At 34.7% G+C, this 19,823-nt stretch overlaps 4 protein-coding genes across 4 annotated transcripts; 2 read left to right on the plus strand and 2 right to left on the minus strand.

Annotated features, from left to right (window-relative positions):
• Positions 1 to 3,470: 3,470 nt before the first annotated feature.
• On the minus strand, positions 3,471 to 6,637 carry LOC18034196 (lysine histidine transporter-like 8). Its single transcript, XM_006422434.2, has 5 exons — positions 6,133 to 6,637; positions 5,902 to 6,038; positions 5,303 to 5,733; positions 4,239 to 4,370; positions 3,471 to 4,143 (listed from the first exon to the last, which is right to left on the minus strand). Exons 1-5 carry the CDS (start codon positions 6,555 to 6,557, stop codon positions 3,658 to 3,660), a joined length of 1,611 nt encoding a protein of 536 aa, XP_006422497.1. The 5' UTR covers positions 6,558 to 6,637; the 3' UTR covers positions 3,471 to 3,657.
• Positions 6,638 to 9,997: 3,360 nt separating this feature from the next.
• LOC18035267 lies at positions 9,998 to 12,918 on the plus strand. The gene is made up of 5 exons (XM_006422435.2): positions 9,998 to 10,745; positions 10,931 to 11,385; positions 11,903 to 12,081; positions 12,408 to 12,474; positions 12,569 to 12,918. The coding sequence occupies exons 1-5, from the start codon at positions 10,307 to 10,309 to the stop codon at positions 12,617 to 12,619; spliced, it is 1,191 nt and encodes a 396-aa protein (XP_006422498.1). The 5' UTR covers positions 9,998 to 10,306; the 3' UTR covers positions 12,620 to 12,918.
• Positions 12,919 to 15,856: 2,938 nt separating this feature from the next.
• On the plus strand, positions 15,857 to 16,511 carry LOC112096118 (auxin-responsive protein SAUR68-like). Its single transcript, XM_024179018.1, has 2 exons — positions 15,857 to 15,923; positions 16,108 to 16,511. Exons 1-2 carry the CDS (start codon positions 15,857 to 15,859, stop codon positions 16,509 to 16,511), a joined length of 471 nt encoding a protein of 156 aa, XP_024034786.1.
• A 674-nt stretch (positions 16,512 to 17,185) lies between these two features.
• Positions 17,186 to 18,181, minus strand: LOC18034309 (auxin-responsive protein SAUR61). Its single transcript, XM_006422436.2, has one exon. The coding sequence runs from the start codon at positions 17,745 to 17,747 to the stop codon at positions 17,304 to 17,306; it is 444 nt and encodes a 147-aa protein (XP_006422499.1). The 5' UTR covers positions 17,748 to 18,181; the 3' UTR covers positions 17,186 to 17,303.
• Between the last annotated feature and the right edge of the window lie 1,642 nt (positions 18,182 to 19,823).

Raw genomic sequence — 19,823 nt, forward strand, 5'->3', positions numbered from 1 at the left:
AAAGTAGGCTGTATGTCATACAGCACTGTACTATACGAAGACTCTTTCCTCGTTGTGTGTATGGAGAGTTCTTTCTCATGGGGGTGATGTGGCTGGTAGCTAGGGAGTGGCGGACCGGGACATTCTTCCAGCTCGGGTCAATTATACATTGGTCGTTATTTATTTATTTATTTTTAATGTCAGTGCATACAAAAGATTGAAAACACAAATTAAATATCAAGTGGAGCAACATTAACTTTTTTTTTTAATTTAATACGCATCTTTAATAAAAGAATAACACCCGTGCAACAAATAAACTTATAATAATTATTAAAAAGTTTTTATGTAATTTTTTATTTTATTGATAGAGAAGGTGAAATATATGAATAATTTAATGTACTAAAATTAAAAAAAAAAAGCAAGTATGATTATGAAAGCGATAAAGCATAAAATTATGAAAATGCTATTAATAGTCACCATATGGCAATTTGTAACTTCCTAATACTAGTGACTGCGTTATAATATAGCGACATACTTTTTTTTTTTTAACTTACTTAGACTAAATCATAATATTTTTTACAATAAATCGAGGTAGTAGTATCATTTTAGCTCCTAATGAATTTTGTTTATTCAATAAATATATAATTTAATCATGTTGTAAAACGAGTCTCTAATTTTAGTTGAAACTTGGAAAAAAAGAGAGTTGAATTGGGGACATTTTGAAAAAAAAAAAACTATATTATTACATAAAAAAATGACAAAATTAAAGGGGTATTTGTTTGTTTCTTCAGGGCCGGGCCGGGCAGTAGGTCCGTGCCCGTCTCTCTGGTTGAGCTGGGGGAGTCCACTCCCATGTTAGTGGACTCTGAAAATGTTTCAAATGACACTTCGTGGTGGTAAGATTTCAGCTGATTTATGAGCCACATATAAATTTATCACATCTAAATTTCGAATGCATCTCACTACAATATATCTTAAACCTTTCAACTGCTGCTGTAATTTTCCTTTTCTTTTTTTTTGGGAATATTATAGTGTCCTTGTTCTCATGAAAATGATGGTAGCAATTCAGTTTCTTTCCCTCTAGTTGTTCAATCTTCAGGATCGAAGAGAAAATGATCATATCGTTATTAATATTTGAGAATCATATCATTAGTACTTCAAATTAAGTCAATTTGTATATTATAAAAAAATTATGTCTATTTTTTTTTTTTTTTGAAAAAGAACTTAAGAGTTAAGTCAATTTATTAGAATTGTAAGTTCAAATGTATCCAAGGATTCTCGAAATTTTATATATGGTTAAAAGTTCTTAGGACATTTTAGTTTCATAAATATTATTATTATTATTATTTTCTTAGTTTCTAATATTACGTATATATTACATTAAGACATTGATTGTTCTAAGTAATTAAAGAATTATTTCACAATAATGATAAAGATCCTAAAATTTGGATCTAAATTTATATCCCATCTATATAAGTCACTCATTTATTCGTGAATGAATTTTATAACTAATAAACTAATATTATTATATCACACAATAGATGAAATAATACACCATTTAAAATCCAAATATTGAGATCCTTGTCATTATTCATAATTTCAATCATTTTCTACCTATTCGCTACAATTAATACTAAACGTAAAGAAGTTTCAATTTATGGGTTCTGGTAAAATTACAAAAATTTTATACAAAGAAGCTAGCAAATCTCAGACATGTAATGTCTGGTGGAATAGTTTTTAAAACTAATATTAAGTCCCCCCCTTTTGTAAAGCTTATCGATCGGCCCTTGATTTTTTTGATTTATTTTAGCTTCTCTAATTTTTTCAGTTCCTCTTGGTGGTTTGTATTTTATTTGCAGTTTAGTCGAGTAGTAATTATTAAAGAAGCGTATTTCATAATACTCAAAGCTAAAAAAATGAAAAATATGGTTTCCTAAAAATTTTAAAAGGTGTTAGAAACTCTAATCTAACTAAAAACGTGTGTCGGTAGGCCCGACATGAACAAATTATTAATGGAAAAAGGTTGGCCCAAAGAGACAGGAAAAAAAGACACTTTGAGAGATGAAGATTTTTTTTCTTTAGTTTCTAAAATTTTTAATGACATTTATAATTGTGTATATTCCGTCTGATTTACAGTATTACGTGATACAGTATGTCTCCCAACTCCCACTATTAAAGAGCACTCGAGAGAAAATAAAATTCACAAAATCATGAAACAGTGAAAAAAAAAACATAAAATGATTCTACACAAATTTTTATTTTTTTAAGAAGTAAGAACCAAACCTATAAACATAGGCGGTTTTAGTACTAGGCGAATTAGGAAGTTGGCTAAAGCTCCGTATTTAGGAAGACCCCAATTTTTAGGTATCTATTTATTAATTAATATAATTAATTTTTTAAGATTAAAAAAATTATGTTACGTATATATTTTTTTTGTATAGTAAAAAAAACCTAATTTTTAGGTTTTACCCTATCATTACTCTCATTCATATTTATCTCTCTTATTTGATAATCTTTACCTTAAATATAAGATATATTTTTATGGTATAATAATTATTTTGAACGTTACTTCTTTATTTTCTTTTACTATTTCCCAAAAAAAAAAATCAATGTTTTCTCTTTCGAAAAAAAAAACACTTATTAAAATTAGTAAGGTTAGATTTTTAGAGCTAACTTTTAGTATTCTATTAAAATAGACTTGAAAACTCATTATCTATGAACCGATACACATCGAATCAAAGCTACTTTCAGCAAAAAGTTTGTGCTCTCTTCTCTTTCTCTACAAAATTCATTGTCATCATCATCTTTATGTCAACTAGTCAATTGACTTAATTCCGGTGCTATCATTCTATTTTTTTTTTAATTGTTTATTATTATTGTTCTTATCCTTAAAGAGATGATTTAAAGTTTACAAGAAGATTATGATTGTGGCTGATTAAGTTTTAGAGCATCTTAAGGAGATAGAATTTGTGAAAGATAAAGTTAGTTAATATTCATGTGGAAATAAATAGATATCTATCCGACTATTATTATTATTATTATTATTGTTTTTGGATCTTGTTAAATATTGTTGTAATTTAAGATATTATTAAATATAGTTGAATTTTGAGCTATTTAATGTTCTTGTGAGAGTTGATATTTTAAAGCTGCCCTGCCTATAAATATTAGATACAAAACAAATACTCTGGAATTCCCATCTTTTTGGGATGTAAAATAATTGTCACTTAGGGGATATCAAGAGTTTTATAAAACATCAATAGCACTAAAATTATAATGTAATTTTATAATTTCATAAAAGAAAAAGATTAAAAAATAAAAAAAGGGTTTCGAAGCACTAATAAATAAAAACGTATGAATGTAAGGTTGGGCCAAAAAGAGAGGAAAAGAAGACACTTTGAGAGTGAAGATTCATTTCTTTAGTTTCTAAAATTGTTAATGATCTTTATAATTATGTATATTCCATCTGACTTACAGTATTATGTGATACAGTATGCGTCCCAACTCCCACTGTTAAAAATATGAAACGAATCCACACACACTTTTATTCTTATTCTTTAAGAAATAAGAACCAAACCTATAAATATTAGATACAAAACAAATGCTCTGGAATTCCCTATCTTTCTGGTACATAAAATGATTGTCACTTCTAAGATCGACCCTACAAATGAATTTGATCATCTACTGAGGATCGAAGAAGCTGACCTTAATTCCAGTGTCAGCGATAACATAAATCCCAGAAGCTGTCACAAGCACACTAAGAATGATTCCAAGGACACCAAGTACCCAATTGAGCCACCAAATAGGCCCATATGCCTTCGGTTTCTTAACCTTAAGCCACATGAAACATGGATAAGCTAATGTCACAGGCAATGCAATCCCTCCAATCAGACCAGCCAGGCTTCCCAGAAATGGGATTGCCACCGCAATAAAGAACATGAAGAATCCGTAGATAGCCCGGATAAGCGGCCGGAGCCACCACGGACACGGCTTCTTCTTCCTCCGCACGTACAGTGACTCCAAATCATCAAACATTGGCATCCCATAGATTTGGAATGAGCTTACCGCGCTTATAATCACAAACAAACTCGTTAGTCCTAGGATAAACCGCGACGTGTCGGTGGCGTGGAATGCAATCAAGGCCACAAGCATACCCCCGCTTGGTATCTGTTAATTTTTTTTCTTAAATAAGATTGCATGTACAATATTGTGTAAAATTGTCAAGGTAAATTTTGGTGAGAATTAGAAAGAAAATTTGTTACCAATTGACCGTAAGCCCAATAGCCTCCAATTGCAATAGGGAACAAGCACGTTGCAATAATAAGGTATGCGAATTTGACTCCCTTCCACATGGGCACAGTCGATGGATGCTTCTCGCTTGAAGGCATCGTGGCCTGCAGCCAATCAAAGTTTTATTAGAAATTAATTAATTTTTAAGTTCTTCATTCTCTGAAAATGAAGTAACATTTCTAAGTACAAAAAATTCGTTTCAAAAACCTTTAATCTACTTGCGTAAAATAGACGGCAACGAATTGAAAAAAAAAAATGTTAAAAGTTTTTGACTTATTTCTCATCATCAGTTACAGACTCTTACAGAAGGTAAATAAATCGTGAAAATTGAAAAAGCCCTCGAATTATATAAATTGTTTAGAAAAAAGTCAAAGGTCAAAATTTGCAACTGGCAGTATTTTATTGTGTGCGTTTTCTATAGTGAGATTCACACGTCACTTAGTGGGGTACATTTTCTATTTTTCGAAATTCTACTCGCGCACATTTGATTAGACAAAAATTTTGGACGCTTCTTTTGACTTATGTAGAATAATTCGTTACGTTTGTATTTGATTGTACATTATTACAATCACTTATATGAAAGGTATATGTAACAAGAATTTAATGGATATACACCAAATTATTCAAAACTTTTTTTTTTCAATTTATACTTTATATATACAAATTAAAATAGTACGGTAATTAAAGTGCGGATATTCACAACTAAGAATTTGATAAAACATTATAGTTAATACGTACTTTAAGTAACCTGATTGTTTATTTTCATAAGATTCCTCAAAATAATATATAAAATAGGGTCCGGCTACGGTTCAACTGTGATACTGTCCTATAGTTGCATCCAGCCGTTAGATGCACTTAAACGGGTGGGGTCTATTGACATCCAACGGATGGATGCAACTGTGGCACAGTACCACAGTTGCACCGCATGTTTTCCCTATAAAGTATCTCTGAATTAATCAAGTTCAATAATTTGAATTTCCAAGTTGATTAATTAATTTCTAATTAAGAGCAGAAACGAAGGAATTTGTGATTTTACCTGAATTTCAAGTGAAAGGTTGTGGCCTCTGAATGCAAAAGCAACAATCCCAAGAGCATTAAGAACATCAACAGCCCTAACAATACCTTCTTTGTCTGTTTGAACTGGGTTGTAAGACACACCAGGTAGCCTGCCCTTGGCAACCGAGACGACCCATATGATGGTACAATATCCGACGGCTGTGATGGCTCCGACGAGCGAGACGCCGGCGATGGAGTTCAAGTTGGGCAGTTGGGATAGAACAACGGCAGCACAGGTGAAGACCAAGTACCATTCGACTGTCGTGAGTGGCTGCGAAGTGCATGTGGCGCCACACGTGATTTGGTAGAAAGTCTTCATTGATGTGCCTCCTACGATGATCAGAGCAACGCATGTTCCCGCTGATAGCTGCAGCAGCGGCAAGAAGGCTAGCCATTTTGCAAGCTTTTCACCTATATACATATTCGATCAAGTGTCATCTATTAAGTTCAAACACTTCAAGAAATTAACTATTTCCAGTTTCCTATTTCAATCAGACAAATATGCGTCCGAAATGTAGAAACAATTATTAACATAGATTCATCCGAGGGGTATAAATATAACAATACATAAAGCTTTACCGAAAGTTACGCCACAAAGTTGAAGATATCTGCTATAGCGCATGCCGGTTTCAACATTTTCATGGAGTTGCACCAATATGTATAGAGTATAAAGTTGCCAGATGAATGTCAATGTCAAGAATATAATCCCCCAAGCCCTAGAATAAAGATTAATTACAACACAAGCTAATTAGAAAGAGAAAGAAAAGTAAATTAAGAAAAATCATTAATCAATTTGATTATTTAATTTACCAGCCAAGAATGGGAAAGGCAACAGGAAGAACAAGAGCTTGAATACCAATTCCAGCACAAAGAGTGTGAAACGCAGCGTAGTAAGCGTTTCCATTCCTGGACTCAGTGATGGGAAGCCATGCATCTTGAGGGTCAAGCCTCGTTAATTTAAGAGCCTTTCTGATGGGGCTTCCCAAAGGAGTAATAAAACGCGGAGTCCTTATTCTTGGTGTTAAATTTCTTGGAGTTGCATTTCTAGGTGTTGAAGTTCTTGGGGTTTTGCTGGCCGGTTCTATTTGGTCACCCACGGCGAGCAACGGCGATCGTGATAGCGATGGTGAGTGAATCTGTGACGGAGGAGCCGATATTGGCGGCGTCGCCGGCGTTGACGATAGTCTTGGTGTTACAGGATAGGAATAATTACTTGCTTCATCAGCTTCACTCATTTTTGAAACTTTTTTTCCTTTTAATTTTTTTTCAACTCTACCTCTGTATGCTAACAATCCGATATTTGCTTGTGTGTGTGTGTGTGTGTATATATATATATATATGAATATATCTAGGCCTTAGTTACATGAGAAGTATGTAACGAGAAATAAATTATTAAATGTTGGTCAAGAATTCTGCTGTTCAATTAATTGCATGTACTGGCCAACCAATTTGGTCTACAGCTTTGGCTAAATCATAATATTTAATTTGGTCAGCATGTACCAACGTAAGTACACATTAACCATCAAGTCACTGCCTCAACTTCATTTGGCACAAATTTGACTGGGAATTAATGAAGTCTCCAAATAAAACAAAAAAAAAAATTGAAAATAAATTATAAGAGTTTTAGATGAAGAATCACATGCAATACAGCTCAAAGACGAACAAATGTGGAAACCCAATTCTGAAGTATTTTTGTCATTGTGAGAATTCTTAGCCGTCCAAGTGGGTTTTTTTTTTTTCACCACTTCGAGCTATGAAACACGGGGCTCTTAATTTAGAAAAGGGGTAGATTTCTTTCGATTGTTAGTAGAGTAAATTTTTAAGTTATGTTTGATAGGCCGTATTGGGTCTCGATTAATCCGAATTCGGGGTGTAGTCACAAGTTAAAGCTCTTTACCCCTCCCAAATGGCGTGTTTAGTGGGGATCGAACCTGAGAGTTCTTCTCACAAACTCAGCTTGCGCTGCTAACTGAACCACAACCATTTGGTATGTTTAATAAACTTTTAGACTCTATTATAATCTATAAATATATGTATTTAAATTCTTAGTAGACCTCATATTGTAACATATCTGTAGATATTATAATAATTTAATTTCTTTTTGGTTTCTATAGACAAAGAATCAAAGAAATTTTATAATTTAATATTTGTCATAGAGAATGCTTAGAATGTGGGAAATATTAATTATAAAATATTGAAGAAAGTTATTATCCATAATCTGTTTTATTGCTAGCTATCATAGTTTTGTCCTTTATATTAACTTCAATTGCTAGATGCTTTCAATAAAAGATATATTACTTCAATGATTTCACATGATGGATAGATTAAAAGATACTCTAAATCTCTTTTACATTTTTATATTTCAGGGAAAAATCGCAATAATATAAACTGAAAGATTCCCCTTTGTTTAATTTAATATGTATATGGTCTTGAAATAAGAGCCAGAAAATATGAATACAATAAAAAAAAAAAAAGCAAAGGGTTCTTGAGGTTTTTTTTGTTGTTTTTGAGTCAAACCAAAGTTACAAAGTAATCAATTTTTTAAGTGAATTTTTTATATATATTTTCTTTATCACATTTCTTTATATTTTCTTTTATACAAAGAGTATTGACGAATTCAAAGAAGTACTGCTATCTATGTGATGAATTCTTTTTGCAAATCCCTTGTTTCCATTCTACCACATATAGCATATATTTTTCATTTATTATAGGTCTAGTTAATTACACCGGCGGCTTAAGAATGGACAAAATTAGACAACTGCCTAATTAATATACAACTTGTGGAAACATTGGAAAATGTCAATTCTACGGTCAATCTTTAGTGTGGATTTTTTCCTCTTACAAAACATTAATTATGTACGCATTTGTATTTTGTGAATGAAAACATCACGACAGAAGGAAATAACTAAAATTTACAACTTGCTAAATATCTATTATGTAATAATTAATAATCATAGACTTGGGCTTTTTTTTTTTGTGTTGGGGGGGGGGGGGGGGGGGGGGGATTTTGGTGGTTGTTGAGACTTGAGAGATTGAAACTGTTTGACAAACTTGAGTTGTAATGCTTTTTTTCTCTAGAAATTAATCAAACCAATGGGCTTTAATCAACTTCCCTTTGAAAATCGAGTTGAGTATCTTTCATCAATATTTTAATCAAGTTCTTGCGTCTCGCTCTCACATGTTTGATTAAATTTCCATGGCAAAATTGTGCAGCCAAAAACAAGGTTGGTTGATGCGATCTTAGAATTTTTTCGGGAAAAATGATTAAATGAAGCAGCCTCTTCTGTTGTCTTTTATTTTTACGAAAGAGAGTTGCATGTAATATTTGAAGGACAACGGCCAACGTTGAAATCAATTACTAATGTTTTTAAACCGCAACATGGAAATCAGCAGAGATGCTTCCTTTCAAACTTTTTTAACATTTATTTACCAGCCGCGTGAGCCACATGTTTAATTTATCTTTTTTTTTGCTCTTTTAATCACAAGTTCACAGCCACTTGGGCCTGTGGTCCGGTGGTGAACCATTACCCTTAAAGTTAAGCATGACTATGAGGGCAATGGTTCGAATCCCCACGAACTCAAACTCCCTCAATTAATTATAATTGTATGGAGATTGTTTATAACGTCTTTCTCCCTTGCGAAATGCGAGTGGAGTCGAGACATCCCTCTCCCTTTAGGAATATTTGGCTGGGCATGTACTTCATAGAATAAAAATGTAATAATGTAAGTCCCAGGTATATATCTGATTGTAAATATCAGTGCAATGATATGTTGTCATTTGTAAATATCTCTGTGTAATACAATAACCTGATGCTTAATCAGTTTAAAAAAAAAAAAAAATCACAAGTTCACAAGTTGGAACCTTAGTTTAGAAAATGGCTACATTAAATTTTTGCTATACTTTTTCTAATCACAAGTGGGTGTTTTTAGACCATGACTTGACTACATGAAAATTTATTTTGATTTTTGTTATTTGTAATCTCAACTCTTATGGGGTTGGTTATTTTGGACTATATTGACCCACCGTACATATTAGAGCGACTAAAATGGGTAGGCAGATTGTGTTCGTTTCGTGTTTGTTTTATGTCTTATTAAATTTAAGTCAATTTAAGTCAATTTAAAAATAATTTATTTAATAATCGTGTCAAAATATTGAGATCTAAATCCAACACAAAAAATAAATGGATTACCCAATAATTTGTTTAATATCTACAAATTTAACAAGTGTCACACACACACACACCCCAAAATATTAAACATTTATAATATTAAAATTTTAATTATATATATATATGTAAATAATATTACACATCAATATAATAAAATATACATATATACCAATATTTTACACACTTACACTATTAAAATTCTAAATTTATCTAAAAATTTTATAAATAAAACATTATGTATATATCTATCCTTCCAAAAAAAAAAATTGAAAAGCGAGAATTATATCCAATATTTGATTTTTAGTGACAAAAATTTAGAAATTAATTTTTTTAAAAATATAATTATGTCATTAGTCTGGTAAAAAAGTCAAGAACTTTAAATCTAACCTGATACAGGAAAAAATCGTGTCGACTCAAATTCAATTCATTTAATAATCATGTCAAATTTGACGATCCATACTCATTCATCGGGTAATATGATTTTGTCAAATTTTCTAGCTCTGACACGTATCCGGCATGATGCGGATGCGGATCTAGATCCAACCGAATTCGCAAATCCGGATCCGGATTGTTAAGTAAGTGGTTATTGGGAAAAAAAACCAAAAACAAAGCAATTCGCTCGCTGAATCCCTAACACCCGGCTACTATAACTGCTGCACCGTCGCCGGAGCTGCTAGATGTTCATGTTCCCGCGCTTGAATGCTGCTCTCACGCCGCCGTTAGTTTCTGTTTGTTGGGAGGGGATAGGCATAGACTCTGATAAGAAGAAAGGAGGGAGCTCCGCACGACAATAAAAATCCAGATAAAATTATAAAATGGACGAAGACATCTCACGGTGGGTGATCGAATTCCTGCTTCGAAATTCACCGTCCGATCAACTAATCAACAGAATCCTCGCGATTATCCCCATTTCAAACAACAACAATTTCCGTTTAAAGAAAACCCTCCTCCTCCGTTCTATACAATCCCAACTCTCCTCGGACGGAGACGCTTCGCTCTCCAAAACGATTTTAGAAAATCTGAAAGCAGTCCGAGATTTGGATGAGAAAGAGGGGATCGCTATCACGAGGTCGATGGAAGCGGCGATTCGGGATGCTGCCGAGAATACTCAAAACGACGACGCCTTGCGCCAAGTGGTTAAAACTTATTTAGAAGAAGCGTGGGCCAGCATGGGGCCCACTTTTTTAGAATTGGCTGCAGCGGGGGGAAGAGGGAGAGCCCATGTAGAAACCGAAGACAAAGAGAAAGGCAAAGGTAGCTTTTTTGTATTTAATCTTTCATTTCTTTGTTTTCAAATTTTTGATAAACTCATAGCAGTGTCTGATTCTTTGATTTTGAGGTGAAATTAAAAAAAATAAAATACACTTCACTTGGACTGCTGCTTGTTATTGATATGGTTTGTTGTTACATCTAAACTAAGCATGCATGCCTTGTTTTAGGAATTCGGAAGGAAAATGTGCAGCCTAAGCGCAAGCACGTTGCTTCCCATAGACGCGCAAGGGGACCAGTTAGGATTATTGACAGTGAGGACTTGAGCTCAGATGAGCCGTGTAGTCAATATGATACCTTGCCCACCCCAGAAGTTAATAAAGTTCAAGAAGCACTTAAGTCCAGTTCTTTGGAGTTGCAAGCTATTGTAACGGACCCTCTTCCTGATGCTTTACGCCAGGCTGAGGCTGTGGTGTCTGGCATGGCCAGAGCAAATCAGATTCCTGAACCTTCTGTGGGGAGGGAGACTAATGTGGATAAACCTGTGTTGAATCCATCTGTTGATGCTCATTTGGAACCTCTCCAAGCTAACCAGGGCAATCGTAAAGATGAATCTTGTAGTCATCAGAGTAACGTGCCTAAATCCAGCTTGATGGAAAGGAATAGTACTGCCCACGCCTATGAGGTGCTTATTTGTTGTTTGTTTTTGTTATCTTCAATTTGTGTGGCTAAGGCTAACATATTGTGTCTTACAGATGACGTCTGTAATTTTCCATTATATTTCATAGTGGTTGCTGTCATCTGTTTCCTTTGTCTATTTTACATGACTTAAATTCTTCCTGCTTGTTAGCACAAGTATGCTGTATATCTGCTTTTTCCTGAAGAGTGTGTTTTTCTACCTTTTTTACCTTGCTTGAGAGATGTAGATCAGTTTTGTTTGATTGGCAAAATATGGATAAGTAGATTAAGCAAGTTCAGACAATGAATCTTTCCTGTTTTATTGTTGAACAGCCCTTTTATTTATTTATTATTTTTTAATTCATATTGACATGGAAATGCTGTAAACTTCTATTTTACAATCTGTTTGGCCCACGAAGTTGTCAAGAATATTATGTTTAATTCTTTGCTTGGATCAATATTTTTTTAATTTTTTGGTCTATATTATGTCTAAGTGTGTCTATCATCATGGGCTTTTTTTGTAGTGGGATGATTCAATTGATGAAGAGCCATCCAATCAAGGGAATAGATTTCACTTACCTAGTCCAAAGAGAAAGGCTGTATCACCATTGAAGAATCATGATGTCACCAAACTTGCCAGAAGGAGAAAGAAGAAGAAGTGGAGTCTTGAGGAAGAAGATGCTTTAAGGAAGGGCGTGGAACAGTATGTGATTCTCTTAAGGAAAACCTTTGAAAAATCTAGACTTCTTACTCATTTGAGTTTGATATATTCTATTTAACCAAGTGCATTGCACATACATCCCCAGTTGATTCTGTGCATCAGTGTATTTTGTGGGAGTCAGTGAGGTGGGTGGGATTGTGATGCCTGTCTTGTCTGCAAACTAAAGAGAAATAGGACTTTTTTAGATCATAGGGAGACTCATTGAAGTTTAGTGCTCTTGCTTCTATGCAAATAGTGGAGCTAAAAATATTTTGACCAGTTTATTTCTTCTTTTCCCATTCTGATTCTTTTTATTCCCTATGATGAAGGTTTGGTAAAGGAAACTGGAAGCTCATTTTAAAATCCAACCCCGGAGCATTTGATGAGAGAACTGAGGTGATTTTGCTGTATACTGATTTGCAGTGGCGTTTATTTACTTTTTTGGGTTGAATTGTACTTTTAATTGACGTAAAACCTAACTTTGTTTCAGGTTGATTTGAAGGACAAGTGGAGGAACATGACACGTTATTCTTTTTATTGACGTAAAACTCAACTTTGTTTCAGGTTGATTTGAAGGACAAGTGGAGGAACGTGATGCGTTATTGATACTTGTAACTAAGGTTTGCTCTTGTGTGCATTATTTGCTTAAATGTATTGTAAAGCCATCTGTATCTTGATACCACTTTGATGTTTCCTACCCACGATCATACATTTTCCCTGGATTCAGGGTTTTGCGGATTCGTAGAGGAAATGCCATTGTTATTATTTTGGGGGAGTTTCCTCTTTATGACTCTTTTAAGCATGTACTATAGCAATGTGATGAATTCAAATATTGACTTTTGACTTTTTGTTTTTTTGTTGGCGCCTTTTCTGTGGTTGTTCAGAGATTGAAAACTGTTTTGTTCGGTTTAAGTGTCTGACAAAACTTGAGTCGTAATGCTTCCCTTCCCCCCCTCCTCTTCTCTTCCCCACCCAGCCCCAAAGTGATTAACCAAACCAATGAAATTTAATCAATTGCAACAATCCACTTTCATAATTCAGTTCCGTATCTTTCGGAAAATTTAAGTTCTTGTGTCTCACTCTCTCTCGCTTTTAGCTTTTATTTTTATTTTTATTTTAAATAAACATAAATTGTGCAGCCAAACAAATGGTTGGTGGCTATTTTAAAATATCTCGATTTCGAACTTAATTACTAATGAAGCAGCCTCTTTGTTGTCTTTTATGAAAGAAAGCGGCATGTAATATTTGAAGAACAAACATTGAAATCAATTGGTCAATTTCTGACTGCAAAATGAAATCAACAGATACGCTTCCTTTCAGACCTCATTTTTTATTTACTTACCAGCTGCATAAGCCACGTGTTTAATTTTTTTCTTTTATTTTACTCACAATTTCAGAAGTGGGTATTCAGTTTAGAAAATGGCTACATCAAATTTTCTTTTTTCTTTTTCTAATCACAAGCGGGTATTTAATTTAGACCATGACTTGGCTACATGAAAATTTAATTTGATTTTTGTTTTTGTTTTCCCTAAGCATAAGGGTTTACTTTAGACCAGGGCTACATGAAACTTGCATATCCCGACTGGACCGATTGCCATTCCTATTTGTCAGCTGATGTTAAAATGTTTTAACTTTTACAAACGTAATTTACATAGTTCTTTTATTTTTTAATCTTTCTCTTTGGCAGTGGAAACTGGATAATGCTTCAGGAACATCCCAGCTGACAAAACTTGGTAGAATTTTTCAATCGATTGACTTTAATTATTCAAATCAGTTGGTTTAACAAATCGCAATGTTCTAAATTCTTGCCTCACGATATTTTACCATGATTATAATCAATAGAAAAATAAAAATGGTGCAATCAAGAGGTCCTAAACTCTTCACATACACATAATTTTAGCAGCCTCTTTTACTTTTAATGTGCAAGTTACTGCAATTAACCTCGAAGAATTTTAAAGAGCAACGACTGAAACCAAATAGTCAATTTTCTAACAGAAAAAGATTTCATCAGCATGCAATCTTGGTTTATTCTTTCCAAATTTGTCATCTATAATTTTTTTGCTAATTAGGAATTTTATGAAAAGGAAAACAAGCATTAATTTATGTTGCTGGCTACCTTCGGTCTAAACTTATTTTATATTTATCTACCATATGAAAAATCATATTCATACGATTTGTATAATTGTATTTGGTAGAGAACATAATCTTTTAATTAAAGGAGATTATATAATAATTAAAGATTGGTTGCTTCGGTATAAGCTTTTTGTTGATTAATAAATAATTTTCTTGTAAATTAGTCCTCAAGGATGGGAAAGCGATCTTTCGCATTTAAAATATCGATAATGATTCGAATGAGTTTCAAACAAAGATGTTTGAATTTGCAACTCCCTCAACATTCACACTTTTCTCTTTTTCTTTTTTCTTTTTTCTTTTTAATTCACTTATTTTAGATTTTTATTGCTAATTGTATATAGGATGGAAAAAAAGTGCTATATGGGGTGTTTCCAATTAATTAATTAATTAATGGGGAAAAAGTTTAGATCACAAAAAAGTTGATAAAATTTTTTTTTCTATGAAATTAATTGAAGTATAATAATTTGTGTGGACCATTTACAAGATTTTCGTGATCATCTGATGATCAACTCAACAACTGCAAGCCAATAACTGCTGGCTATTAGTGTGATCATGATGAAAATCATTATGAGATAATGAGCATTTAGTAATAGCTATAGAATTAAGCAAAGCTTCCTTCAAGTTTCTATCAACACATCCTCGAGTCAAAGTCTCAAAGAGACTGCATACTTAATGAACATTGCATCAAATGGTAATGTGATTGGTTCATTGCTTGGCAAGCCAAATTCTTCTTCAGACATATTCAAGAGTTCTTGAAATATTTAGTTGTTAAGGTGTGGAATGGAGAACACCAACTGGCTTTGATCAGCTGTGTAAACAACAAAATGACCCTTTTCCGCTACTGATGAATTGTTGAATCTTGAAAATGAAATTTTTTTTCCTCTTTGAGGGTAGCTAGTCTTTGCCATTTTTCTTTTCCTCTTTGATGAACTTTCTTGGAGATGATCATCATGTTGTGTTAGGAGATTTAGTTCTTCAAGAGTCTGAGTTGAGCAGAAAGCAATGCAATGCCGTTGGCTTTATATAACTAAAATTCTTTTGCATGTAGGGTTCTATTTGTAAGGCTTCTTGGGTGCATATTCACGTGCTGATTGGGAGACTAAAGGCGTCGCCGGCCATGAGTTTTTGAATCTTCATTGCTTGGTGAGTCTATGAGAGCCACAAAATTGAGACAAGCCTGATCTGATCAACCGGCTATTTCATTAACGAGTGTCATGTAGAACTACTTCCATTTGGCAAGGGAAAATGATTTGGCATAGATTCATTATAGACTGTTGGCCCCAAGCCCCCGACATGTTCCGAGTGAACTCCCAAACAAGAGTTGCATATAGGTTCAAATTATTTTAAAGAGTTTATTTCTTGCAAGTCACCGTTTGGACAGCAGAATCTGCTGATTCAAGTGATATGGATCACGCAATTCTATTAGCTTTCTGTCTCTTAACCAACCAGAAAGTAAAAGCTAGAGGGCAAAAGTGATTGATGATTAGGCGTATGAACTTGTTGGTCATTTGCTTCCAAGGTCAAGTATGGGACAAGTTTATGTATAGGGCAATGCCATATGTATGCTCATTAATCTTCACGACTTTTAGCACATGTTTTGTTTATTGGTCCGTTCTGTAGACATCAGGAGTTGTTATTCCCTCTGATGTTTGCAAAAATATTGGACCCATCGCAATGTGAGGCTATTTGCAAATTCCATGGATATTCTCTGGGTATGTTCCATTTTGATTTGTTGACTTTCCAGTAGAACCTAACGTGTCATGGCGCTGAGTTCCAAACAACATCACATGATTTTGCATCTAATGTGACTTATCATAAGAAAAGCTGCATGTGATGGAAAAATCTTCAGCCATTAGAGTATCTAACAAGCACATTTCTGGTTATTTGATTACTCAGGCAAAGAAGCTTTCTTCAACAGCATGCTCAGTGCCAAGAAGCTCATGAAAATGGCAACAAAGTGGCAGAGGCAGCTGAAATTGGAAGAAAAAAGAACTCTGTTACAGCGTTCAAAAAGTTTTATCAATTCAAACACCTCACCAGCAGTGGCTGACAAGGATCATTTTGTTGCGTGCACTATGGATAATAGGCGTTTAGTGATTCCAGTTCCGTATCTTTACAGTGACATCTTCAGAGAACTCTTGAGAATGTCCGAGGAGGAGTTTGGGTTGCCGAAAGATGGCCTTATAATGTTCCCATGTGATTCTTTCTTCCTGGAGTATGTTGTAAGTACCTCTTGCAGGTCGTTGTCATCATCTTTACATCAAGGGCTGTGGAACAAGCATGTACTTGTTTCTAATTGAATAATTGTCCAAAATTACATTTTTGAGATTGTACAGAAGGTTTTTGGGATAAATAAGAAGTTTCAATATCTTTGTACTACTTTTTGTAAATAATTAATATGGTAAATTTGATTATAAGTAACATACTAACATCAATAAAAGAAGCAATCTCATGTGACATGTTGCGAAGGAGGTCCAACTTCTCTGGCAAAATAACTACGTCCAAAGCAATCTCATTCATTACAGCCTTTTCCGAATGATTTTTTCTTCTCAACGAATCATGTCCACATAAAAGAGCTCCCGCATATAAATGAAGAATCTGCTAACTCTGGCATGATAGAGTTTGCAGAGACCTGTCGTTTGTTCACTTTAGGGTCATTATATTTCACTTATTTTTGAACCAAATGGTGTAGTTTAATATTTTTTACTGCTAGAAAAAAATACAAACTTGATATGATGACATGAAACCATATACAATAGTATCATATCTACTTCCTTTGTTTCTAATTCCAAGGATTTTCTTTTGTTTCCTGTGCCACGATCTTGTTGACCTATGTATGTTTTCACCTTTATGAAGGCATATATGAATAGAAATATGTCTTTTCTTCTGGATTTGCTGAAATTTTTCAGATTGCTTGATTTATTTTAGCTTGCCTTTTCTTTTTTGTTAGATACTGGTAACAAAAAGGCCTTCATAATCTTAACTATTTAGATTTAGCAGAAACCGGACGAATTTGAGAAAATCTCCGTGTATGTTCATTAAGATTAACAACTATCAAGCTATAACTTTGTATTACAAAAAGTAAATTTGCTTTAAAAGCTGCAAATGAATGAATGTTGGTTGCTATGCTCCTGATGGATGAACGAAGATGGTAAACAGCGAGTAGTAGTTAAGGACATTAGCAATGCCTTCTCTACATCTTTTGCTGCACCTCTCTGTATCAAAGAGACTACATACTCCATGAAAACTGCATCACATGGCAACGTGATAGGTCCACAGCTTGGCAGTCCAAATTCATCTTCTGCCATTTTAAAGAGCTCTCTGATGACATTGTTTTTAAGATATACCAAAGGAATAACAAAGCGTTTCTCATCGGTAGCGTACACAACAAAGTGACCCTTCTCACACACAGATGATGTGCTGCAGCTCTCTGCATCGACAGGCCCTGTTGCTGGGAATGAGATTCTTTTCTGCTTGCTAGCGGCCAGTTTCTGCCATTTCTTTGCCATTTTGATTAGCTTCTTTGGACTAATCATGTTGTTTCTTGTTTATTAGAAAGAAGATCCGGAGGCAAATGAGAGAAAGGACTACTGGATCTTGAAACTCTAAAATCCTGTGCTTGTTGGATAGAATGCTAAGGAAATGGGTTTGTTATATAGTCATAAATCTAGAGACAGTCCCATTAATGTTGCGTCCCGTGTGCAGGGACATAAGGGAGGCAAAACCAAATGATAGGAGGTCATGAATGGCTATCAAGGTGGAGCCTTCCATTGAACTATTTCACTCTATTCCTGCCTGCTGGTTTGATGGCATTCTGTCCCAACACTGCCAGTGGCTAAAAGTCTCAGACATTGTCAACCTACTTCATCATGTCAGCTATAACTGACTAATAAGTATGCAATGAAATTCATCTTTGTGATGTTGCACTACAAATTTCATTTGGTTAAGCAATTTTTGTTAATGTGTGTAATACCCCACACCCTTATAAATAAAGAGAGAGAGAGAGAAAAAAAAAATTGTTGTCATTGATTGATTTGTATGAATGATTTCAATGTTTCACATTTTTGCTCTTGTTGCATAGTTGACCTTCAAGTTATTGATTTGCTTATATGTAAGTGTATGATTTTATTTGTGTTGATGCGATATTCTGGTTACTCTTTCTACCATGACCAGGATCTCTGCTCGATCAACTCGACCACGATCAGGATCTCTCCTTGTATGCTTTCTTCTCCAAAAATTCCTGCGAACACAGAAACAAGTCAGAGCACGCCGGTTGTTTTCCCAGCGTAAACCCTCCGACGCTCAAGTCAGATATGAAGATTTTCTGTCCCTGGGAACGTTAGCCACTAATCTTATGGCTTTTCTTTAGTCTCAGTTCTTTTGAGCTTTCTTTATCTCTGTTATCATGTCAAAAATTCTAACCCTTTTACCTTCGTTGGCTACCTTTTTATAGGCCTCTCCCGAACTCAGGCCTTCCCTCCATTCGCGCCCGTTATCCTCCCACCTCTCGAAAGTGGATGTTCCACTTCTGTAATCGTGGGTGGTTGTATGGCCTTCGTGCCTTGATTCGCGGGTTGGAGAGCACGTCTCGCCAACTGTCGTTGACTGGGTCTCCTTGACTCAAGCCTTAGCTGGAATGGCTTTATGCTTCTAACAGAGGATCGACCTCGCGGATGGTGCATTCGTGGACGAGCAGAATATTCCTGCTCCTGCTCCCTTGCTGCCAGATTCTTATAATATATACTTGCTCGCGAGACCCTGCTACCAGATGTCTGCTCATCACAGCTGGTCTTCGCCGAAGTACACTCTGTTACCAGGTATCTGCTCGTCACGGCTGGTCTCGTCAAAGTATATCCCCCAAACAATCTGTATTTTGAAAGAAATACATATTGAGCTTGTTTGTATGTATATACTTGATGACCAATAGGATAATGCCACCTAGAAATAATATCGGTCAAACTTTACCACATGAGAGTGATGGAGTGACTCGTAGGGTAGCCGGCTCTCGGACTAGGGGTGGTTTGCAGAAGGAATTTGGAATGAAGTTAAGGTTCAGCACTGCCTTTCATCCTCAGACCGATGAAGTTGGTGAAAGGAAACTACTAAGACCAGAACTAGTTCAGATTACTGCCTACAAAATTAAGTTGATACGAGAGCATCTTCATACAGCTCAAAGTAGGCATAAGAGTTATGCTGATCGACGAAGACGTGATTTAGAGTTCCAAGTAGGGGATTATGTTTTTCTTGAAAGTATCACATTGGAAAGGAGTTTTTCGTTTTAGAAAAAGAGGTAAACTTAGCCCTCGATTTATTGGGCCTTTTGAGATTCTGGAGAAAATTGGCATAGTGGCATATCGAGTGGTTTTACCGTCGAGCCTTTTAAGACTTCACGATGTGTTTCACGTGTCGGTGTTAAGGAAGTACATCACTGATCCTTCTTATAACTTGGATTACCAACCTATCCAGATCTCGAACGATATGTAGTACGAGGAGCAACTGTTGGAGATTCTGGATAGGAATGAACAAGTGTTAAGAAAAAGAGTTATACATTTAGTAAAAGTTCATTAGGCGAATCATTCTATGGAAGAAGCTACTTGGGAATTAGAGGCAAA

The sequence above is a fragment of the Citrus clementina genome, unplaced genomic scaffold (assembly GCF_000493195.1).
Source record: "Citrus clementina cultivar Clemenules unplaced genomic scaffold, Citrus_clementina_v1.0 scaffold_8, whole genome shotgun sequence".
Taxonomy (NCBI): Eukaryota; Viridiplantae; Streptophyta; class Magnoliopsida; order Sapindales; family Rutaceae; genus Citrus; species Citrus x clementina.